Here is a 19,012-nt window from a genome sequence, read left to right as displayed (position 1 = left end):
GTCTCAGTCTCAGTGCAGTCGACATCGACAATCTCACCGCATGCTGTACTCAATTGCATTGCATGCAAAGATGTTTTCGGGGCAAAGTGGGGTCGGACCCCGTTCTGATGGATGTGCCTGGACCGCCGCCCCCGGCCCATTGTACTCCTGATACACCCTGGAAAGGCCTGAGCCGACCGACCGGATCCCCCGGATCAGCGCGACGCTCCCTGGCCAGGCACCCGCGCTGTGCAGCAGACGATCCAAGGATTGACGCGCAACAAGGTTAAGGATAACAGGGACTCCCTTCTTACCCTGATGCCTACCGCGCGCAAACACGCAAAGGCACAGACGACCCTCCAAAGGACCCCCCTCCTCCTCTTTCTCCTCTCTCTCTCTCCTCATCATCATCATCATCATCATCGACACCCCCAAACTCTTCATCCCAGCAGCCATCAGCCACTCGAGGCTCCTCGGCTACTTCCTCTCTCTCTCTTTGACATCCTCGTCATTCTTTATCTCCCACTCTCTCTCTCTCTCTCTCTTTACCTAGTCACCTCGACGCTCGCCCCTCCTCCCATCCTCTCGCACGCTCTCTCGCACGCTCTCTCGAGACCCGTCACTGCGACTAGCACAGACCTTGCTCTTTCTCTCTCCCTGCTCTTCTCTCCTTGCTCTCGCTACCTCGTCGTCCTCTGTAACTACAGGGGCTCATCTATCACCTTGTAAGTCCCACTCCTCTCTCTCTCTCTCTCTCTCTCTCTCTCTATCGCTCTCCTCATCCCTCCTTACCTCCAACTCCCGCTCACTCCTTAGCTCTCCCTCTCCCTCTCTCTCTCTTTCTTTACTCGAAAAACAACAACAGCATGCTCGCCCTCCTCGTTCTCCTCGTCTCGCTCTTCGCCCTCGTTGCCGCCGCCCCGATCCCTCACGCCAAGCGCTTTGAGGGCAAGGCCACGTACTACGTCGCCGGTCTCGGCGCTTGCGGCAACTACAACACTGGCGCCGACATGATCGTTGCCCTCAACCAAGCCCAGTGGGACGGCGGTGCCCACTGTGGCAAGAGCATTACCATCACCGAGGGCGGCAAGACGGCGCAAGCGACTATCGTCGACCTCTGCCCCGGATGCCCCTACGGCGCCCTCGACCTTTCCGAGAGCCTCTTCTCCGTCTTCCACGACCATGGCAAGGGTGTGTTCCAGCTGAGCTGGAACTTTAACGACGGTTCGGGCGGCGGTGGCGGTGGCAACGGTGGCCAGCAGCAGCAGCAGCCCTCTGAGACGCCTGCTCCCGCTCCCAACTCGCCCTCGCCGCAGCCTCAGCCCCAGCCGACCCCAACCCCGACCCCGACGCCTTCGCCCGAAGCCCAGACGCCGTCGAGCTCGCAAAGCACCCCCTCGTCATCGAGCATTTCTTCGGGCTCGTCCTCGTCCTCGGCTCCCGTCAGCTCGAGCTCGGTCCTCTCCCTTTCCAACTCGACGATTACGTCGTCCACCCTTTCGTCCAACTCGACTTGGAGCACTTCTTCTCTCCCCGCATCCGCCAGCGCGACCAACGACGCCATCCTCGCCGACTCGCCGAGCCCAGACGGCGCCCTCGCCGACCTCGGCGAGCTTGTCGCCTCCCTCGGCCGCATCGTCGTCGTCGGCGCCACGGCGTAACCGTCTCTCATCTACGTCCTGGGCGCAGGACGGCGTTGTACTACCACTCCACTCCCGGACACTGGCGCATGGGTCCCGGCACAGGTGCCGGTTCATACCTGTATCGACTATGGGTTTATAATGCCGCAGCGCGGCGTACATCTGGTCAGCGGCTAGTCCGCGACCGTGCCCTGTGGGCGATGTTACCTTTTTTTTCTTTTATGGGGCGTGGGTGTGGGTGTGGGTGTGGGTGCATGCTGGGTCGAGGTGGGTCGTGGAGGCTGATTCTGAGGGTAGCCGAGTTCCCGGAGGGGCGCGAGCGGCGGCGGAGCGCGAGCGGAGAGAAGCGGAGGATCGGCATCGAGCAGCAATCAGTGAAGTGGGTGAGCGGCAAATTGTGATGGTCCGATATGCCTGTTTGATCGTGAATGGAGCGAGGCCGAGGGGAGCGTGTCAGTGGCACTCTGCTGGAGGCAGCGGGCCGTCAACTTGGGATGTGATGCCCTGCTGCCGCATTGGCATGTTAGAGGCCCCGCTGATCCGCCGAGTCCAGCTTGAGATGTGTGGGACTTGTGTTGAAAGCTCACGTCCCACTCTTCATCCGAGAAGCATGCTACTGTGTACCGATGGCTCTTACACCTTTCTGTCACCCCCAAATTCCAAGATGATATAGTGATACATGTAAGCGATGCGAACCCAAGATGCCATGTCGATATGTCTAAAAGCTATGTGTCTGTCGCAGAGACGGCGCGATCCCCCCGCCCCCCATTCCCACCATACTCGACCCGCTCCTCGCGCTCCAAGAGCGACTCGTCGTCCGACTTGCCGTCGTGCGGCTGCGCCGTGAGCGTGACCGTGCGTGGATACGAGTCGGATCGGTCCAGCGCGCGCGCCATCGACTCGACCTCCGGGCTCCCACTATCCTCTACGCCTGCCGAGTTCTCCGCGTCCGCGAGCGCCGCCTCTCTCGCGCGCCGCCTCTTCGCGAGCGGATTCAACACGCACGCAAGCAGCACCACCACGCCGTCGAGCACAACCACAAGAAAGTACTGCACGAACGCGGTGCTGTCAAAGTGCGCCCGGAAGAAGAGGGACACGCCCGAAAACACGCCCCCGCCAATATCCACGAGCATGAACGCGATCGAGATGCCCAACACCTCGCGGTGGCGCCAGATCTCCCAGTACTGCGGGAGCAGGCCGAGCACGAGCAGCGCGCTCGTGATCCACCCATACATCTGCATGGGCCAGGTGATGCCGCGGCGCTCGCCGGCCCAGAGCGCGTACACGGAGCCGACTTCGAAGCCGACGAAGACGGCGTAAAATGTGCCGACGCACGCGAGCGTGCGGCGCAGAGTGTACTTTTTGCCGTAGTACAAGCACTGGCCCCAGGAGACCACGCCGAGGCCGCCGAACGCTTGCGGCTGGATCTGCAGCGGGATCGAGGAGCGCATCGAGACGAGGTACGAGCCTTGGAAGATGGTTGCGCATGCCCAGATGCTGGCGTGAGCGGCTGAGCGGGGCTTGGGCGAGGGCCACGGGCTATGAGCAAGAGGGCGAGAGCGCAAGGCTTGGCACGCGAGCGCTCATCTCACCACCAGTGACTACCCCCCGTCCACTCACAACATGAGCGCGGGGCTCAGCCCCTCGGTGCTCTTCGTGCGGTAGCTCTTGACGATCTGCGGGATGACCTGGATCGACCAGAGCACTGCGCCGATCGTGGCGAGCGTCTTGTCGGCAGCCGGGATCTCTTTCATGCGTCGGCGGTGGTTGGGAGGTGGGGTGGGGCGGGGCCGAGTGATGATGCGAAGAGGAGTGACGGAGATGGCCAGCTCCTGTACTTGGCAGACGGTTTTAGCGATTAGCGGAATTTGCCATGTGCCCGTGGTGGATACGCGCTTGATATCGGGCTCATCCCTCCTTCTCCGCTCCAAAAGGGCTTATCTTTAGCACGCCGAGTGGCAACTGTTCATTGGATGCGGCGGAGTTCAGACAGCTCTCCGACCCTAACGGTTGCAACGTGGTCTTCACGCGACCTCTCCAAATTACGTGGCTATCTGCCTGATACCGCAGACATGACGCTCCTCAGGAGGAGAGGGCCGCAGTGCACCACCAAACAATTATCATCTCCATATCACCTCCATATCCATTGTTCCGTTCCACATCTCAGCCCTGCTGATGGATAGCCTGTGCATAAGCCTGACAGACACCAGCTGCACACCCACTCTCCCCCTCCTTTACTCGACACACGCTGCACCCACCACCTGCTATGACTGAGCCAGAGCCGGCGCCAGCCGCTGATCTGACGCCCACAGGTGCGGGCTATGACCCCTCGCTGCCCGCCGACGCCGCCGAGGCTGCCGAAGCGGCCGAGACGTATGACCCCTCGATGCCCGCCGATGGCGAGTACGTGCCCGCCGATGACGCAGAGACACACGACGCGCCCGGCCCCGAGAGCTACGACCCTTCCGTCCCCGCTCCCGGTGACTATGATGGGGAAGGGGACTACGACCCATCGCGTCCCGCCGAAGGAGACTACGCGCCAGAAGACCCGGCGTACGACCCCTCCCGGCCTGCGGACGGAGAGTACGAGCAGCCTGAAGAAGGGCCGTACGACCCCTCGGGCCCCGCTGGCGGGGACTATGCTTCAGCGCCTGCCGAGGAGGAAGGCGTGGTCGAGGGAGGGTACGATGCGACCGCGCCAGAGGAGGGATACGACGCGCCGCGCGAAGATTCCGCACCGGCCAACGGCACGCCTGCGCCCGACGAGATTCCCGCCGACACGGGCGCCGAGCCCAAAGTCCCCCTGCCCGAGGGCCTCACGGACGACTCGCCCAGTGTGGCACACAACTACGACCTTGTGCGGCAGTGGCGCCACGGTGAGACAATGACGCTGTCCACAAACTTACATCAGACCCCTCTGATCAGGCACTCTTGTTGTGGCTGTTCAACTGGGCCGTCGACAGATCAGAGGCTGCGGATGCGCGTGCATGGTACGCCGCGCTCGCTGTTGACAATCCCACGGCCGTATGTCCATACTCTGGGTCGCATGTATCGCTGACCTCAGTCTGGGCCCATGCTTGCGCTCATAAATCTCGAGCTGTCCTTGTCCAACTTCAAGGAAGTCGAGGATCTCTTTTCAAAGGCCCTGAGCAGTGCAGACACACTCAAGGCTGCAGCTGACATCAACATATGGAGTGCGTCCTTCCTACTTCTGGGACTTGCGCTGACATCCAGAGGCTTACCTCCACTACATCCGGCGGCAGAACCCGACCGACGGGGCCGACGCCGAGGCTGCACGCACGACTGTTACGCAGGCGTACGAGTATGCGCTCAAAGAGTGTGGGGTGGACCGCGAGAGCGGCGAGATTTGGCAGGAGTACATCACGTATTTGGGCGAGAATAAGACGCGCAATCCCTGGGAGCAGCAGCAGATTTCAGACAACATCCGCAAGATCTACCAGCGCGCGGTCGCGATCCCGCTCAACAACGTCGAGGCATTGTGGAAGAACTATGACGCGTTCGAGAGCGCGCAGAGCAAGGTCGCTGCCAAGAAGTACCTTGCCGACCGCTCGCCCGCATACATGACGGCACGTACCGCGCTGCGCGAGTGCCGGCAGCACACCGACTCGCTGCCGCGGCCTGAGCTCCCCCCGTTCCCCAACTTTAGTGACGGCGAGCGCCGCGTCGTCGGTGCCTGGCGTAACTACATCAAGTGGGAGGAGGGCAACCCGCTGCAGAGCGACGACGCGAGCCTCGTCGTGCAGCGCACCGATTATGCGCTGCACAAGTGCATGGCACAGATGCGCCACTTCCCCGAGCTGTGGCACTATGCCGCGACATACCACCTGAACGCCGGGCGGGCGGACGAGGGTGCGGCGTACCTCCGGGCCGGCGTCGCCGCGTGCCCCAAGAGCTTCCTCCTCTCCTTTGCCCTCGCTGAGCTTGAGGAAGACCGCAAGAACCATGCCGAGTGCCACAAGATCTTCGAGGCGCTCATCTCGAGCGTCAACGCCGAGGTTGATGAGCTGCAGGCGAGCGTTGCGGCCGAGGTGGAGCGCGCGCGTGGACCCGAGATTCCAGCGCAGCCAGGGGAGATGGACGGCGAGGAGAGCGACATTGCGCGTATGGTGCGCGAGCGCGACGAGCGCGGCAAGCGTGTCCAGGAACGGCGTGGGCGCGACATTGACGCGGCCCGGACCGCCGCGGGCACCGCATGGGTCATGTACATGCGTTTCGCGCGGCGCTCCGAGGGCCTCAAGGCTGCGCGTCTAGTCTTCGGCAAGGCGCGCAAGTCGCCCCACATCACGTGGCACGTGTTCCAGGCTAGCGCACTCATGGAGTACTACAGCAACAAGGACTCGTCTGTCGCCGTGCGCATCTTCGAGCTCGGCGTGCGCCAGTTCTCCGACGAAGTCCCCTTCGTCATCGGCTACCTCGAGTTCCTGCTGAGCATCAACGATGACACGAACGCGCGCGCGCTCTTCGAGCGCTCCGCACTCAAAATCCCGCCCGCGCAAGCCCGCCCGCTCTGGGAGACCTGGGCCCGCTTCGAATACATGCACGGCGACCTGGCGGCCGTGCACAAGCTCGAGGCGCGCTGGGCGACCGCCTTCCCCTCCGACTCGCCGCTCAAGCGCTTCGCGCAGCGCCACACCTATGCGGGCGTCGACGAGATCGCGCTGCGCGACCTGGGCCTGCGCGCGCGCCAAGCCGGAGCGCCCGCCCTGGCTGCGCCAGCACGCACCGCCGCCCCCGTCCCGCCCGCTGCGCCCCGCCGCCCCCTGCCCCCACACATGGCCCGCCCCCCCGTCCCCCCCTTCCCGCCACGCACCGCCTCCCCCCTCCCCTCGTCGCCGGCGAAGCGCGACCGCTCCCCGCCCCGCTCGCCGCGCGCAGACGCCAAGCGCGCCCGCCCCGCCTCCCCGCCCCGTCGTTTCGGCCCGCCCGCCCCCGTCGCGGGCGGCCGCTCGCCCGTGCCCCCGCCGCGCGGCCGCGGCCCCCATCCCCCACCAGGCAGCGAGCGCGACCGCTCCGGCCTCCCCAAGGCTGTGTCGTGGTTCGTCGGGACGCTGCCGCCCGCCCGGTCGTTTGACGGGCCCGTCTTCCGCCCCGACGACATCATGGGCCTCTTCAGCAACATATCTCCCGCTGGCCTCGGCGTCGGCATCGGTGTCGGTGGCCCCGTGCCGCCGCGTCCGCCCATGCCGCCTGCGCGTCCGCCCGCGCGTTTCGCCCCGGGGCGTCGGTACTAGGCGATCATCTGTATTGCTGCATGCATCTGACTGGTATTGAGTGAGAGACATTGTAAGGTGACGAGTGTCGGCATCAAGACGCACGACCTCTGACCCAACACCATAGATCTAGGTGCCATGGAATGCTCGTGTTTGAGACCTAGACGTGTCCTGCTGCACCTGCATCATGCAATACATCACCTACTACTATCGCCAGCACTCGACGCGCCGCTGCAGCAGCCCTTGCATTTCCTCGGCGCCCATCTCGACGCCGATGCGCCGTGTGAGATTCTCCAGGGCGGCCGGCGCGCCCCACGCCGCCGCCATAGCCTGTGCGAAGCTCGCGCTCTCTCCGCCCCCGCCAGATGGGAGGGAGAGCACCGCCGCCATCTCCGCAAGCTTGGACCACGCCGCATCCGTCTTCGTGCCCGGAAGCGCGAGGCGCGCCGCCGCGCGCCAATCGCCCACCTCGGACGCGAGCGCGCGCCCGCCCGCCGCGGTAAACTTCGACCAGCCGGCATACACTGCGCGCTGGGCGATGTGGTTGACGAGATGCGACGTGATGCGGCGGTACACGCGCGCGAGCGCAGGGCGGGGCAGCGCGCCCGCGCACAGACGCAGCAGCGAGGTGTAGCTCGTCAGCGCGGAGACGAGGGAGCTCGAGGACTCGGTGTCGGGGTCGGGAGCGTCCGGCCCGTCTTCGAGCCCCACGTCCCACCGCCGCGTGAGGTGGTCGCGCAGGTCCGTCTCGACTTCGCTGCTGGCGAGCCGCACGACCATGTCTTCGGCGCGCGCGCGCAGCGCCGTGTATTTCTGCACGGTGCCTTCCCAGACGCTGGGCGGGGCGGGGTTGTCGGGCGCGAGGTCGGCGGACATTGCGACAAAGAGCTGGTGTAAGTAGCATCCGGGATGGACTCACGATGTCGTCGCTCCACGCTCGCAAGGCGGCCAGGACGTAGTCCGCGCTCACGTAGGCTTTGAGCAGGCGCTCAAGGCCCGCGGTGCCGGTCAAGCGCGAGTCGGGGGCTCTTTGTCCCAAGGCGCCTGGTACGGCGCGGACGAATGCGCTGGAGAGCGTCTCGAACGCCTCGAGAGAGCCCGCTACACGCGCGTGGTATGCTGCCAGGAGTGGGAGCTGGACGATTCTGACAAACGCGACGCGGCTCTCAAGGGATGGCAGCGGCGAGTAGCGATCTGTAATGCTTTCGAGCAGGGCGCGGACTTGTCGTGCCGACTCTGTGGCGGGGACAGTGAGGTCGTCTTCGTCGTCTCGTGTGTCGCTGATGATCCAGGCGGTGGGCGACGAGATGATCTCGTGGAGCTGTGTCTCGGCGAAGCGCTTTTCGCCAGCGAGCCACTGGTTGAACCAGTCGCCCTCGCCCAGGATCACGCTCGCGAGCCCGTCCCACTCCGCCTCGAGACCGCAGTATATTGAGGTGCGGGACAGGTCGAAGCCACCCTCTCGGACAGCGTCATCGAAGAGTACCGTTTGGTACACTGTGTGTGCGAGGAGTGCGGGATGGGAGACTAGGTGGGGCATGCGAGTGCGCAGGAACGTGAGGAGTATAGGGAAGAGTAGCATCGTGAGCTCAGCCTGGCGTCAGGTTTTGCTCCAGGCTTGGCTTACCGTGACGTCGACGCTGCCATACCCGCCCCGGGCTGTGAGGGGCTGGAGGTAGTCGGCAATGAAGCCTGCGTGCTCAAACACCATATCGGTAATGCTCGCAAACGCCCACTCAGGCTTATCGACACGGTTCGTGTTCCGTTTTCCCATGAAGTGGTACCGGAAGCGCAACTCTATGGGGCGTACCAGCGCCTGGATGGGGTACAGGCCGGCACCGCTGGCCCAAGCCGGCTCGCTCTGTGGTGTTGTGAGGCCGAGACGCTCGCCCTCGGCTTGCAGCGCCAAGAGGTCAGCGTAGGCGCGCTCAAACGCGCGCCTCTCGGCTGCTGGAACGGACGCGTATTCAACACGGAGCGGCCATTTGAGCGGCTCAGACGCGGATACGAGCGTGGCCGACATGAGATCCTTGAGCTGCGCCCAAGTATCGTCACGCACGGTGCGGAGCACGCGCCCGAGCGCCATGCCGCTGGGGAGTGTAGATTCGAGCTCGGCAACGCTCGAGTTAAGCCGGCGGAAGAGCGGGATGGCAGCGAGAGCAGAAGGCTTGTGGCCCGCCGGATCGAGGACTGTGTCGCTGTCATTAGTGGGTTGAGAGGCAGGAGCTCACCGCTGCACCAAGACACGCTCCAGCACGCTCGCCCAAGCGAGCGCGGCGCGGCTGCGCGCTATCACAGCGTGTATAGCCTCTACGCGTTCAAGAAGCGTGGGACCCCGCCGTTCCGTCTCCTCGTCATCGATGATCACCGAGCTGTCGAGCTCGGACATGAGCCGCCCCACCTCGTCCGAGAGGCTGTAGCGCTCGAGCGTGAGCGCCTGTGCGCGCTCAAGGACGCGGTTGAGTGCATCTTTTGCAGCGTCAATGGCGCCGGGCAGCGCGGCCTCGGCGGCCTCGAGTTTCGCTGTCGCATCGGCCTCCTGCGCGCGCCAATACTCCACGTCCTGGCTGAGTGTGCGACCGAGCTTGCTCGGCCCGGCGAGAGAGGAAAGGTTAGAATAGGTGCGGTCGAGGTAGGCGCGGACCTCGGTGTCGACCGCAGCTTTGGAGGGGCGGGTGGCCGCGCCACGGATCGCGGCGGCGAGGTCTGCCATGGTGTGTGGATGTGCTCGGTGCAGAGGCAGCCAGGAGCGTCATGACATCGATCGGGTGGAGGAAGGCCACGTGGTGTCCACCCTCCACTTGATTTTGAACCAGCCACGTCATTGTTGCCCAGCGTATCAATGTGTTGATCCCGCGCGACTGACTTGTAAACAACCCTCCACTCTCGGTGTCAACACTACCACATCCGCCCCAACAATCCCCCCAACAATCCCAAACAACCATGTCGCGCCTATCCGGGGGCGTCACGCCCGCCCATGCAGAGCTGTACGAGTCCACAGCGGAGTAAGTCACCCCTGCGCCTCATCTTATCCAGATTCCTGAAAGCCGCCGCGATCCCCACCTCGCTCTCGCTGCACGCCGTTGCGTTCCGCAAGCGCGCGATCGACGGCGCCGGCAAGACGGTCGACCTCGAGACACTCCTCGACCCGACACTTGTACAGAAGCGGCATGCAGAGCAGAAGGTGCGCCCTCCCGCGTCGGCGCTGACTGCAGCGCATCTTCCGCGACGTCAAGCACAAGTACATTGAGCAGGAGGCGAAGCGGGCGTTCCTGCACGCGATCACGGGCGACTCGCCCGAAGTCGTGCGCGACGGCGAGCAGGAGGAGCTGGGTGCGTTTCCGGTGGGCCCGCTGACGCCAGCGACACAGAACAAGGTCAAGAAGGCCAAGCTAAAGGCGACGAAGGAGGAAATCGCCGCGATGCGCGCCGAGGCGCTCACGCTGAGCCGCGCGAATGCTACTGGTGCGTCCATCCCATCTTCTGGCGGATTGCTATAAGCAATGCTAATCATAGAACACGCCCGCCTTACAGAAGAGACGGCTGAAATAGAGGCCTTGCACAAGAGCATCACGGACATGGAGCTCGAGCTCGCGCGGCTCAAGAGCACGTATCCGCCGGAGAAGGTATGTGCCCCTCTGAATTCGCTGACTCCAGCGCTTGACGACGGCCGAGGCGGACGCGCGCCTCGAGGCGCAGCAGGAGGAGCTGGAGAAGCTCACGGCGGACATTGCGGGCGCGGACGCGCGCGGCGCCGAGCTCCGCTCGGACCTCGGCCGGCGGAGCAAGGAGGTCGCGCGGCTGCAGCGCGAGCGTGAACGCGAGGAGGCGCGCGCGGCCGAGGTCCGCCGTCAGAGAGAGGCGGGCGGGGCGGGCGTGCGTGCCCACGAACTGGGGCGGTGGTACTCTGCCCGGCTGGCGGCCTATCGCAGCCTTATGGGGATCAAAGGAGCACGCGCCGTGTCCAAGACCGAGCTCGAGATCGAGTACGACGACGGCGCCACGCTGCAGCTCTACTTCGATGTCTTGGGGCGATTCGAGGATGCCGCTCTCAAGGGGCACGCCATGGAGCTTGCGGACCTTGTCGACGACGCCCGTGAACGCAACGACCCCGCGCGTCTCGTGTCCGCCGTCCTCGCCAACCTCCGGCCGCTCAAGGCCTGACCGGCCGACCTAATACTACCTGTAATCCCCTGTTGTTTTGATATCGGTGCATGCAAGAGTACAGTAACAGCCTCGATACTAATACAATCATAATCTGGTCATCTAGGAGGCGTAGAACTCTGCTCATTAGCTGGATTCTTTGCGATTGCAGCAACTCACTCTTGTTAATTTGGTGGATTAGTGTGGTAAGGTTAAATGCGGCCATGCCGTCAAACAGGTCGAGGCGGACGTTGTTGTCGAACTGCGCCTGTAGGAGATCCTCCATGCGCAGCTCCTCTCGTGGCAGGTCTTCTCCACCCGTGGGCAAGCGCATCTCGAGGCTGAACACGCCAACAGCGTTGGACGAGATGACAATGTCGATCTGGTCGAACTGGCGCGGGCTGAATTGGTTGACACTCAGCAGAATGCCGCGCTCGTATAGCACCTTGGCTGTGTACGCGTATGAGCCAAACTTCTCCTTCTTGTGCTTCCGCTGGTGCCAGTACTGCCGTGACATGAACGGCGTCTTCTTCTTCTGCTGTAGGTTGGCCATCGAGGTGTCGATGTAGTCGTGGTAGCTCTGGATCTGTTCCTCGAACTTTTGCCGCTTGTCTGAGAGGTTGGCGTGCGCGTCTGACATGGCACGTAGATCGACCTTGCGTTTCTGACGCAAGCGGTGCTTTTCGCGGATGTCACCGGCGATCGACACCAGCAGGCCCTGGAAATGGTCATCACGCGACAACCTGCCAGCGTCCGCGAGCGCCATACAGAACTCGACCGCGCGCGCCTTGACCTCATGGAATGGGAGCGAGCGGATGCTCTCGAGCTGGTACTCTGCCTCCACTGGGGTGGGCGGGAGGTCATGACGAGCAAGACGCGCCTTCTCCAGTGCAATGTCGCGATGGACCTCTTCAATCCACCGCTGCTCGTCCGCGGCATTGGGGTGTGTGATGAGCACCTCGAAGAGGTTCTTGCCCGTTTGGATGCGAAGGACGGCGAGAACATGCCGCTTAGCCTGGACCTCGAGCTCGCGTAACCGCGCAGCCTCGGGGTCTGTTGCTGGGCGTCAGTTCGACGAAATTCATCTGAACTCACGTTGCAACTGCGCAAGACGGTTGGTAAGGTGCACGCGCACCGTCTTGTTACTCTTATCATAGTCCAAGGGAGGTCCCTCAAGCTCGTCAAGAACACTCCGAATTGGGTCGTTCTTGTTGTTGGCCGTCTGCCATCAGAACATTGTCATATCGGAGTGACTTACCAGACTGGCAGAGTTGCGGATCAGAATACCCAGAAGACCATAGATGTCGTTGCGTGTGATGGAGATCGGCGTTGCCTCGGTCGTCGACTCGAGCAAGTCCTGCACCTGGAAGTCGACCTCGGCGACATCGAGTATCCAATCGCCCATGTTGTAGCCCTCAGCTCGGATGTACTCGTTGAGCGGGACCTGCACGAGGCGATCGCGCTTGGCATAGTCTTGGCCGGCCACATAGCCAAGTAGCGTCGCGATGTGCGACAGGTTGCGTCGCTGCACTGGGTTGACGCTTTCTACAATGTCGTACGTCTCCGGTGCCACGAGGGCAGGAAGGACGAACGGCATGATGACGGCCTTCGCGACGATGGGCCACAGCTCCGAGTCGTTGTGGTCGCTGTAACGCACACGGAGCGCGAAGAGTGCCTCGCGAGCGAGCAAGCGGATGGTGTACGGCATGGCAGCGGTCGACGCCATGATCTCCTTCGCAATGAAGTCGGTGAGCGCACGAAGCTCCTGGAGGTCTATTCGTTAGCGGCGCATTTGATATCCATCAATTACTCACGGTGAATGTAGATGGTGCGCGTCTCCGCATGGGTCTGGAGAATCTGGTCCGCCGTGAGGTCGCGAGGAAGTGGGCTCCGTATGCCCGTCAACGCCTCGTCGGCATTGATGAGCCGGTTGTACAGCTGCTGTCAGCTCCTTCGTCCCCGACCAACTTACATCAACAGGGTCCGTGGACAGATCAAGCTCATCTGACGAAATAATGCGGTTGATGTGCGCAGCCAGGGCGTTGTGCAGGAACGGCTTGAGAGCGGGCTTGGTATACTGCATCACGACCGGTGTGATCGTGAAGCGCGTGTTGGCGAGATCCTCAAGCGAGCGCGAGCGGAGGACCTGCTCGTGCATGCTGATCTGGCACAGCTTGTGGAAGAGGTACTCCTCGCGCCTGTCGTGCCCGAACCCAAAGAGAATGAGCGTGACGGCCTCGACGAGTCGGCAGTCCTTCTCGAGTGACTCGTCTCCCCCAAGCGTCCAGAGCAACCGGGAGATGTACTGTGGCTGGGTCTGGAGCGTAAAGAAAAGGTGCTCATACAGCTCGAGCTTGCGCTGACTCGCGCGGTCGAGGTGCACGCTGACAAAGGGGTCGCCGCCGCTGGGGTTGTGGAATACCTCCTCTTCGCCGCCACGCCTGCGTTTCGCGCGGGCCAAATCCTCAAACGACATCTTGTTCTTGAGAATAAGCGCAATCTTCGTGTCCAGCTCCTTGACTTCGGTGTCGAGCGTCTGGTTTGTGCGGACGAGCTCAATGACCTCCTTGCGCAAGGTGTCGATGCGGAGCTGGTCGCGGAAGTCGTTCTCAGTGTCGTCGAGCAGGTGCATGTAGTGCTGGATCGTAGGGACGTCCACGCCACCGCCGGTAATAAGGCGCTGGTACATCTGCCGCTGCGTGCGGCCGCGCCACATGGCCTGTACCTTGGTGATCTTGTCCTGGTTTTGGTAAAGATACAGGTGGCGCATCCAGAACCTGCGACGGCAGAGGTAGCCGCGGATGAGCGACTGCAGGAAGACTAGGGCTCCTTGCGTGTAGGGCTCGACCAGGTAGTCGCGCCACTCGCGGTACTCGCGGCGGGCGAGGAACCCGCGAGCGACAGCCTGGAAGCCAATGACGTCGGGCTGCACAAACTCGAGCTTCTTCTTCTGCTCCACCGTCTTGTGCTTTGCGAGCTTGGTGCGGAGGAAGGCCTGGAGGCCACCGACCGAGCCCGCCACCTCCACCTTCGCAAGCGCCTTCTGCATATTGTCATGCTGGCGCTTGGCAAGGCGGCCGCGTGCGAGGGCCTGCAAAGACGAGATGGAAGTGGTGAGCTTGACCGCCTCCTTGGTGAACACCTGCTTGCGCCGACGGGCGATCACGCCACGGGCAGTGGCCTGAATGGCGACGATGTAGTCGGTGGCGTCGTCCATCTTCTTCTCGCGAGCGCGCTGCTGTCGGCGAACGAGGGCACCGCGCAGGTGGCTCTGTAGCGATACGAAGGTGGAAGTGTGAGCCAGCACCACCTTCTGCTCTTTGGCAATCTTCGCGCGGGAAAGACGTCCACGCAGTAGAGCCTGAATGGCAGTGGCCATCTTGACGGTGCTTGGATGATGGACAGCCGCCTTGTTCTGTTTGAACCCGCGGCGGACAAGCTGGCCACGACCGTGGGACTGCAACGCTTCAAAGGCGTGGCGTCGGCGCGCGAGCTCCTTTTTGAAGTTGGCGCGACGCATGCGTGCGAGCTTTCCCCGTGCAGCCGCCTGCACGCGGATTATCGGGAGCTCGCAGCGCTTCACTTGCGCCACATAGGCAGTCCAGCTCCGCTGCGCCATGTGAGCCCGAGCGACAGCCTGCAGCTTTGTAGCCCAGACGCCGAGCTGGCGGTGAGTCCGATTCTGCGAGGCAGCAGCCTTGCGGGACATCTGACCACGAGCTTGCGCCTGAATACGAGCAATGATCGGGGCGGCGAGCTTGAGCTGAGCCTTCTTACGCGAGTCACGCTGACGCGCGAGGACACCGCGGAGGTGGCACTGCAGCTTGCGAATCGAGCCTTCACACTCGAGCAGCTCACGGTCGCGTTCTATCTTCAGCACAGACCAGACGAAACAACTCACTCTCATCCTCAGTCTCCTCCTCCTCCTCTGGTTCAGGCTCCTCCCAGCTCGCCTCTTGAGCGAGACTCTGGCCGACCTGTCCGAAATTTGGCATGGCGATGCCCTTGATACCCTTCTCGGTAGCCGCCAGCTGCTCGTCGGTAAACTGGAACTGGCCCACGAGGTTATTCATGCGCTCGGCTCGACCCAGGCGCGCGAGCAGGTGGCTGAGCACGTGAATGCTGAAGATGACCTTGGGGATGTTCTTGGCATTGTATAGGTCAGTAAGCTCGAACACGAACGTGTCCGGCATGCCGACAGTGCGCAGGAAGTTGATGAAGTAGTTGATGTTGTCGCTCTGGCGGAAGCGATGCTTGGCCTCCGTCCAAATACGCTTCACAATCTCCTCGCCCTGGAACACGCGCGCGAGCTTGGCCAGCACGACGCCGTCGCGTAGGCCTTGCTCCATTTCGGTGACGCCGAAGCCAAGCTCCTCGTCGAGGCAGCCTTCAATCCACTGCTGTGCCTCACCGACGTGGCAGAGATACTCGTATGCGGCGAGCTCGTGGCGTGTTCTATCCATCCAGTTGTTGTTCTGGAGAGCCAGGCGGCGCGAAGGCAGCGGAGCAGGCGCCATGGCCGCAGACGAGGCGGCGAGCGGCAGACGAGAAGACAGGCGCAGGCGGTTCGGCATTCCAGTTGCAGCGTCCTTGGAGGATGTGTCGGCGGCGCGAGCAGATGCCGCCCCGACGGCGCTCATGAGGCCCTTCATCTCCACACCTTGAACCTCAGCGCGCGGCGTAATGAAATTGAGCCCGGTCTTCGATGACTGCTTTCGTGGCGTCGTTGGGGGCCGCCCAGCGCGCTCCTGGTTCTGCAAGGCAGGCGACAGAGGTTGGCGCTCCTCGGACGTGGCGTAGCTGATAGCACGTTCAGAAGGCGCGTACGTGCTCGGTGCACGCTCTGAGGGAGCGTACGAGGAGGGCGGCGATGGGTACTCGACCACGGTGGAAGTGGAGAGCGTCCTGCTCCGAGGCGGCGTGTTCTCCTCGACCGACTCGGTGGTGGGTGCCATTGAGTTCATCGAGGTTCTTCGACTGCGAGATGATGAAGGAACGCGAGACATGCTCGGTCTGCGGTCGTCGCCATCCCAGCCCTGGTCTCCCGATACGATGCGGGGCAGGTGCTTGCCGAGCCGTCGCCTGTCACTTCCGAGTGATGGGATGCGGTTGCTCCGAGAAGGAACGATTCCCGCGGCAGCTCCCGCCGTCCAGCGGTTGGCTGTAGACGACACGGAGCCAGGCTTGGGAGGCCCCATCGGGGCACGGAAACCCAAGCCCAAAACCTTGGGCTTGCCGCCGGCAGGCGAGTCGGCCGCGCTGCGTTTAGACGGCGAATCTAGCGCTGCTGCCTTTGCGACGGAGAAGACATCGCCGCCCGTCGGGACGGGGCGTGGGTTCGACGGCGTCATGGCAGATTTGGGGAACGCGGTCCGCGCCGGCTCGGACCGCGGCGGATCCCTCAGACCTTGGTCCAGGCTGCGCACCTTGTGCAACACGGCGCTGCTGCGAGCGGGGGCTGGTGCCGGCTCAGGCCTGTTGAGTTGAGGCGCCGGCTGATCGATGCTCTGGACTCGCTTGAGTATGCTCCTGGCCTCGGAGCCTGGGATGACAACGGGTTTGGAGGTTTGCGGGGCGCTTGGTAGCTCGTTGATGCTCTTGACTTTGCGCAGGACCGCCGATTCCTTCTCAGATGATGAAACGCGGAAGGTGTCCTTCAGCTTGGGCTCCGTAGGCGTCTGGTCGATGCTCTGGATGCGCTTGTGTATGTGGCCCGTTTCCCGACCGGGGATGACGACCGGCTTGGAGGTCTGAACCGTTGCGGGCAGCTGATCGATGCTCTGGATCCTCTTGTGTATGTGGCCAGATTCTCGGCCCGGGATGACGACAGGCTTGGACGTTTGCACGACCTTGGGAGCGGTGTCGATGCTCTGCACGCGTCGGTGAATGTCGCCGGCATCGCGGCCTGGGATGACCACCGCCTTCGATGTCTGCGCGGACGTTTTGTGCAGGGAGTCCAGCCGGCGCAAGACTAACTTGTCATCCTTCGAGGGGATACGCGGGGTCTCTGCGACGGTTGAGGTCGCCGGCTGGTTGAGGGCCTGGATGCGGCTGAGCACGGAACCCTTCCGTCGCAAGGTAGGCTCCGTTGCGGCGGCTGGTGCAGAGCCCGGCTCAGCAGCAACCAGAGCGATGGGCGGCTCGTCTCGTGCAGGCCTGCTTTGTAGCGGTACCGGAGCGGCCTTGGGTGACGACTTCGGCGAGGACGACTCGATCATGGACACTGGTCGCAGGCGCCTCTCCGCGAACGACGGCGTCTTCGAGCTAGGAGACGATGTAGTCTCTACCGGAGCGCGAGGTGTTGACCTCAGTCGGTCGCGATGAGACAGCGTCGAGGTCGCTGGGGCCTCGGAAAGCTTCGATGGCAAAGTCCGTTCTGCAGTTGAAGTCTCGATCATCGACACCGGGCGCAGCTTGCGCTCGGCGAACGACGGAGGCCGAGCCTCAATCTGCGCAGGAGCGTCGACGGGAGGACGGGGGACAGACTTGAGCCGCTGGCGAGAGAAGGCGTCGGCGGGTGCACTTGTCGTTACGGGCTCTTCGGCGGGCTGGACGCGCTCGCGCGAGGGTGTGGTGGTCTCGGGGGCAAGGGTGGTCTCGGCTGTCGGCGTCTTGGGTGCCTGAGCGCGCTTGATGGATCGGAGCCGCTGGCGGGGAGGTGTCGCGACAGTCTGTTCCTCTTTGTCCTTGATCTCGAGCTTTGGCGTCGAGACATTGTTGGGAGGGGGCACGAGCTCGGGCTCGGACTTCTTGGGCAGGAGCCTGGACAGGCGCGGCGTCGACTTCATCATGCCCGACGAGTCGAGAATAGGCAGGGGCGGAAGGTCCAGCTCCTGTGCGACCGGAAGAGGCGGCAGCTCGATGTGTGGCTCGGGCACGGGAATGCCGGCTGCCAACTTGGCTTCGCGGCGGCGGAGGGCGTTGGCACGCGCCTCGGCGAGCGTCTCGGCCTGCGAGCGGTTGCTGCGCATCGTGGACGTACCGGTGTAGTCGTACGACAAGCCAGAGAATGAGGAGAGAGGCAGACGTGGCGGCAGGCCAAACTCGTCCAGCTCGGGCTTGGTCGCGGGCTCATCTGCGCCGGGGAAGTCGGTCGCGGCCGCCGGTGCGGCTGGAGCGGGCTCGTTGGTCGGGAGGGGCTTGAGCGGCGACGGCGCGGGCTTGAGAGGAGACGCAGGCGCCAGGCGCACTGGTGCTTCTCCGCCGCGGGAGAGCGGCGATGACGCGTGTGGCGCGTTCGGCGCGGCCTTGGGCTCGAGGAAGCTCCGCGGGCGGCGGGATACGGTCGGCGCATCCTCCGGCGCAGCGGCAGCCTCTATCTTGGCCTCCCACCGGCCGCGGACGTCGTTTATGGAGCTGCCGCGCGTGTTGTGGCTGAATCGGGCTCCGGACCCGGAGCGCCGCAAGCCTGTGACGCTGGGGTCTTCGCGGACGTTGTTGATGCGGGACATGGCGGAGGCGGGTGAGGAGTCGTTTGAGCTGCGCGGGAGGCGCGTATTATATGAGTAGATGGAGCTCGAGCCCTCTGGCGGAGGAGAGGGCGTGTTGTGTCGCTCCATGGTGGGTGCGATGTGATGGGGCGGGTGCGATGGAGGATGTGACGGCGCGTGTGTCGGATGTCGAGGAGTTGTCGAGAAGCTATGCTCTGATCATCTGAGACAGATGACTGGATGGGGACGGCGAGCGAGAGGCGATGTCGAGGTGTTGACGCCGGAGAGAGAGAGAGAGTCGAGTCGAGTTGGCGATATGAGACAACAAGGAAAAGAGGAGCGGGAAGGAAGGTGTCGACGGCGTGGGAGACAAACCGTGGCTTGTTTGTTGACGCTGTCCAAATGACAGTCGCGTTCTTCCCCTTGGACACGTGACAGACCCTGAATACCCGGCTTATTCTCTCCTCCCGTTTTACACTCCACGTGGGAATAATTTGCCACCCAGCGGAACTGAATTTCCAGAGGAGATTTTGAGCGGCGGCGTCCTGCCAGGCAGAGGCATCGCACGACCTTGTTGTTGCTCCTCATC

General features: G+C 63.3%; 5 protein-coding genes across 5 annotated transcripts; 2 read left to right on the top strand and 3 right to left on the bottom strand.

Moving 5' to 3' along the window:
• Positions 1-845: 845 nt before the first annotated feature.
• Positions 846-1,640, top strand: COLE_04689 (uncharacterized protein; the record flags this gene model as incomplete). The annotated part of the gene is made up of 1 exon (XM_018421355.2): positions 846-1,640. The coding sequence occupies one exon, from the start codon at positions 846-848 to the stop codon at positions 1,638-1,640; it is 795 nt and encodes a 264-aa protein (XP_018278983.1).
• A 704-nt stretch (positions 1,641-2,344) lies between these two features.
• Positions 2,345-3,373, bottom strand: COLE_04688 (uncharacterized protein; the record flags this gene model as incomplete). Its single annotated transcript, XM_018420820.2, has 2 exons — positions 2,345-3,116; positions 3,240-3,373. The coding sequence occupies 2 exons, from the start codon at positions 3,371-3,373 to the stop codon at positions 2,345-2,347; spliced, it is 906 nt and encodes a 301-aa protein (XP_018278982.1).
• A 632-nt stretch (positions 3,374-4,005) lies between these two features.
• COLE_04687 (uncharacterized protein) lies at positions 4,006-6,871 on the top strand (the record flags this gene model as incomplete). The annotated part of the gene is made up of 4 exons (XM_018424794.2): positions 4,006-4,495; positions 4,531-4,643; positions 4,684-4,813; positions 4,854-6,871. 4 exons carry the CDS (start codon positions 4,006-4,008, stop codon positions 6,869-6,871), a joined length of 2,751 nt encoding a protein of 916 aa, XP_018278981.2.
• Positions 6,872-7,057: 186 nt separating this feature from the next.
• On the bottom strand, positions 7,058-9,563 carry COLE_04686 (uncharacterized protein; the record flags this gene model as incomplete). Its single annotated transcript, XM_018421205.2, has 4 exons — positions 7,058-7,738; positions 7,770-8,444; positions 8,478-9,048; positions 9,082-9,563. 4 exons carry the CDS (start codon positions 9,561-9,563, stop codon positions 7,058-7,060), a joined length of 2,409 nt encoding a protein of 802 aa, XP_018281268.1.
• A 1,440-nt stretch (positions 9,564-11,003) lies between these two features.
• On the bottom strand, positions 11,004-16,191 carry COLE_04685 (uncharacterized protein; the record flags this gene model as incomplete). The annotated part of the gene is made up of 6 exons (XM_018420236.1): positions 11,004-12,052; positions 12,089-12,215; positions 12,252-12,766; positions 12,808-12,931; positions 12,966-14,860; positions 14,895-16,191. 6 exons carry the CDS (start codon positions 16,189-16,191, stop codon positions 11,004-11,006), a joined length of 5,007 nt encoding a protein of 1,668 aa, XP_018281267.1.
• Between the last annotated feature and the right edge of the window lie 2,821 nt (positions 16,192-19,012).

Source organism: Cutaneotrichosporon oleaginosum (genome assembly GCF_008065305.1).
Source record: "Cutaneotrichosporon oleaginosum strain ATCC 20508 chromosome Unknown ATCC20508_contig04, whole genome shotgun sequence".
Lineage (NCBI taxonomy): Eukaryota > Fungi > Basidiomycota > Tremellomycetes > Trichosporonales > Trichosporonaceae > Cutaneotrichosporon > Cutaneotrichosporon oleaginosum.
This window is presented reverse-complemented; position numbering and strand designations above follow the sequence as displayed.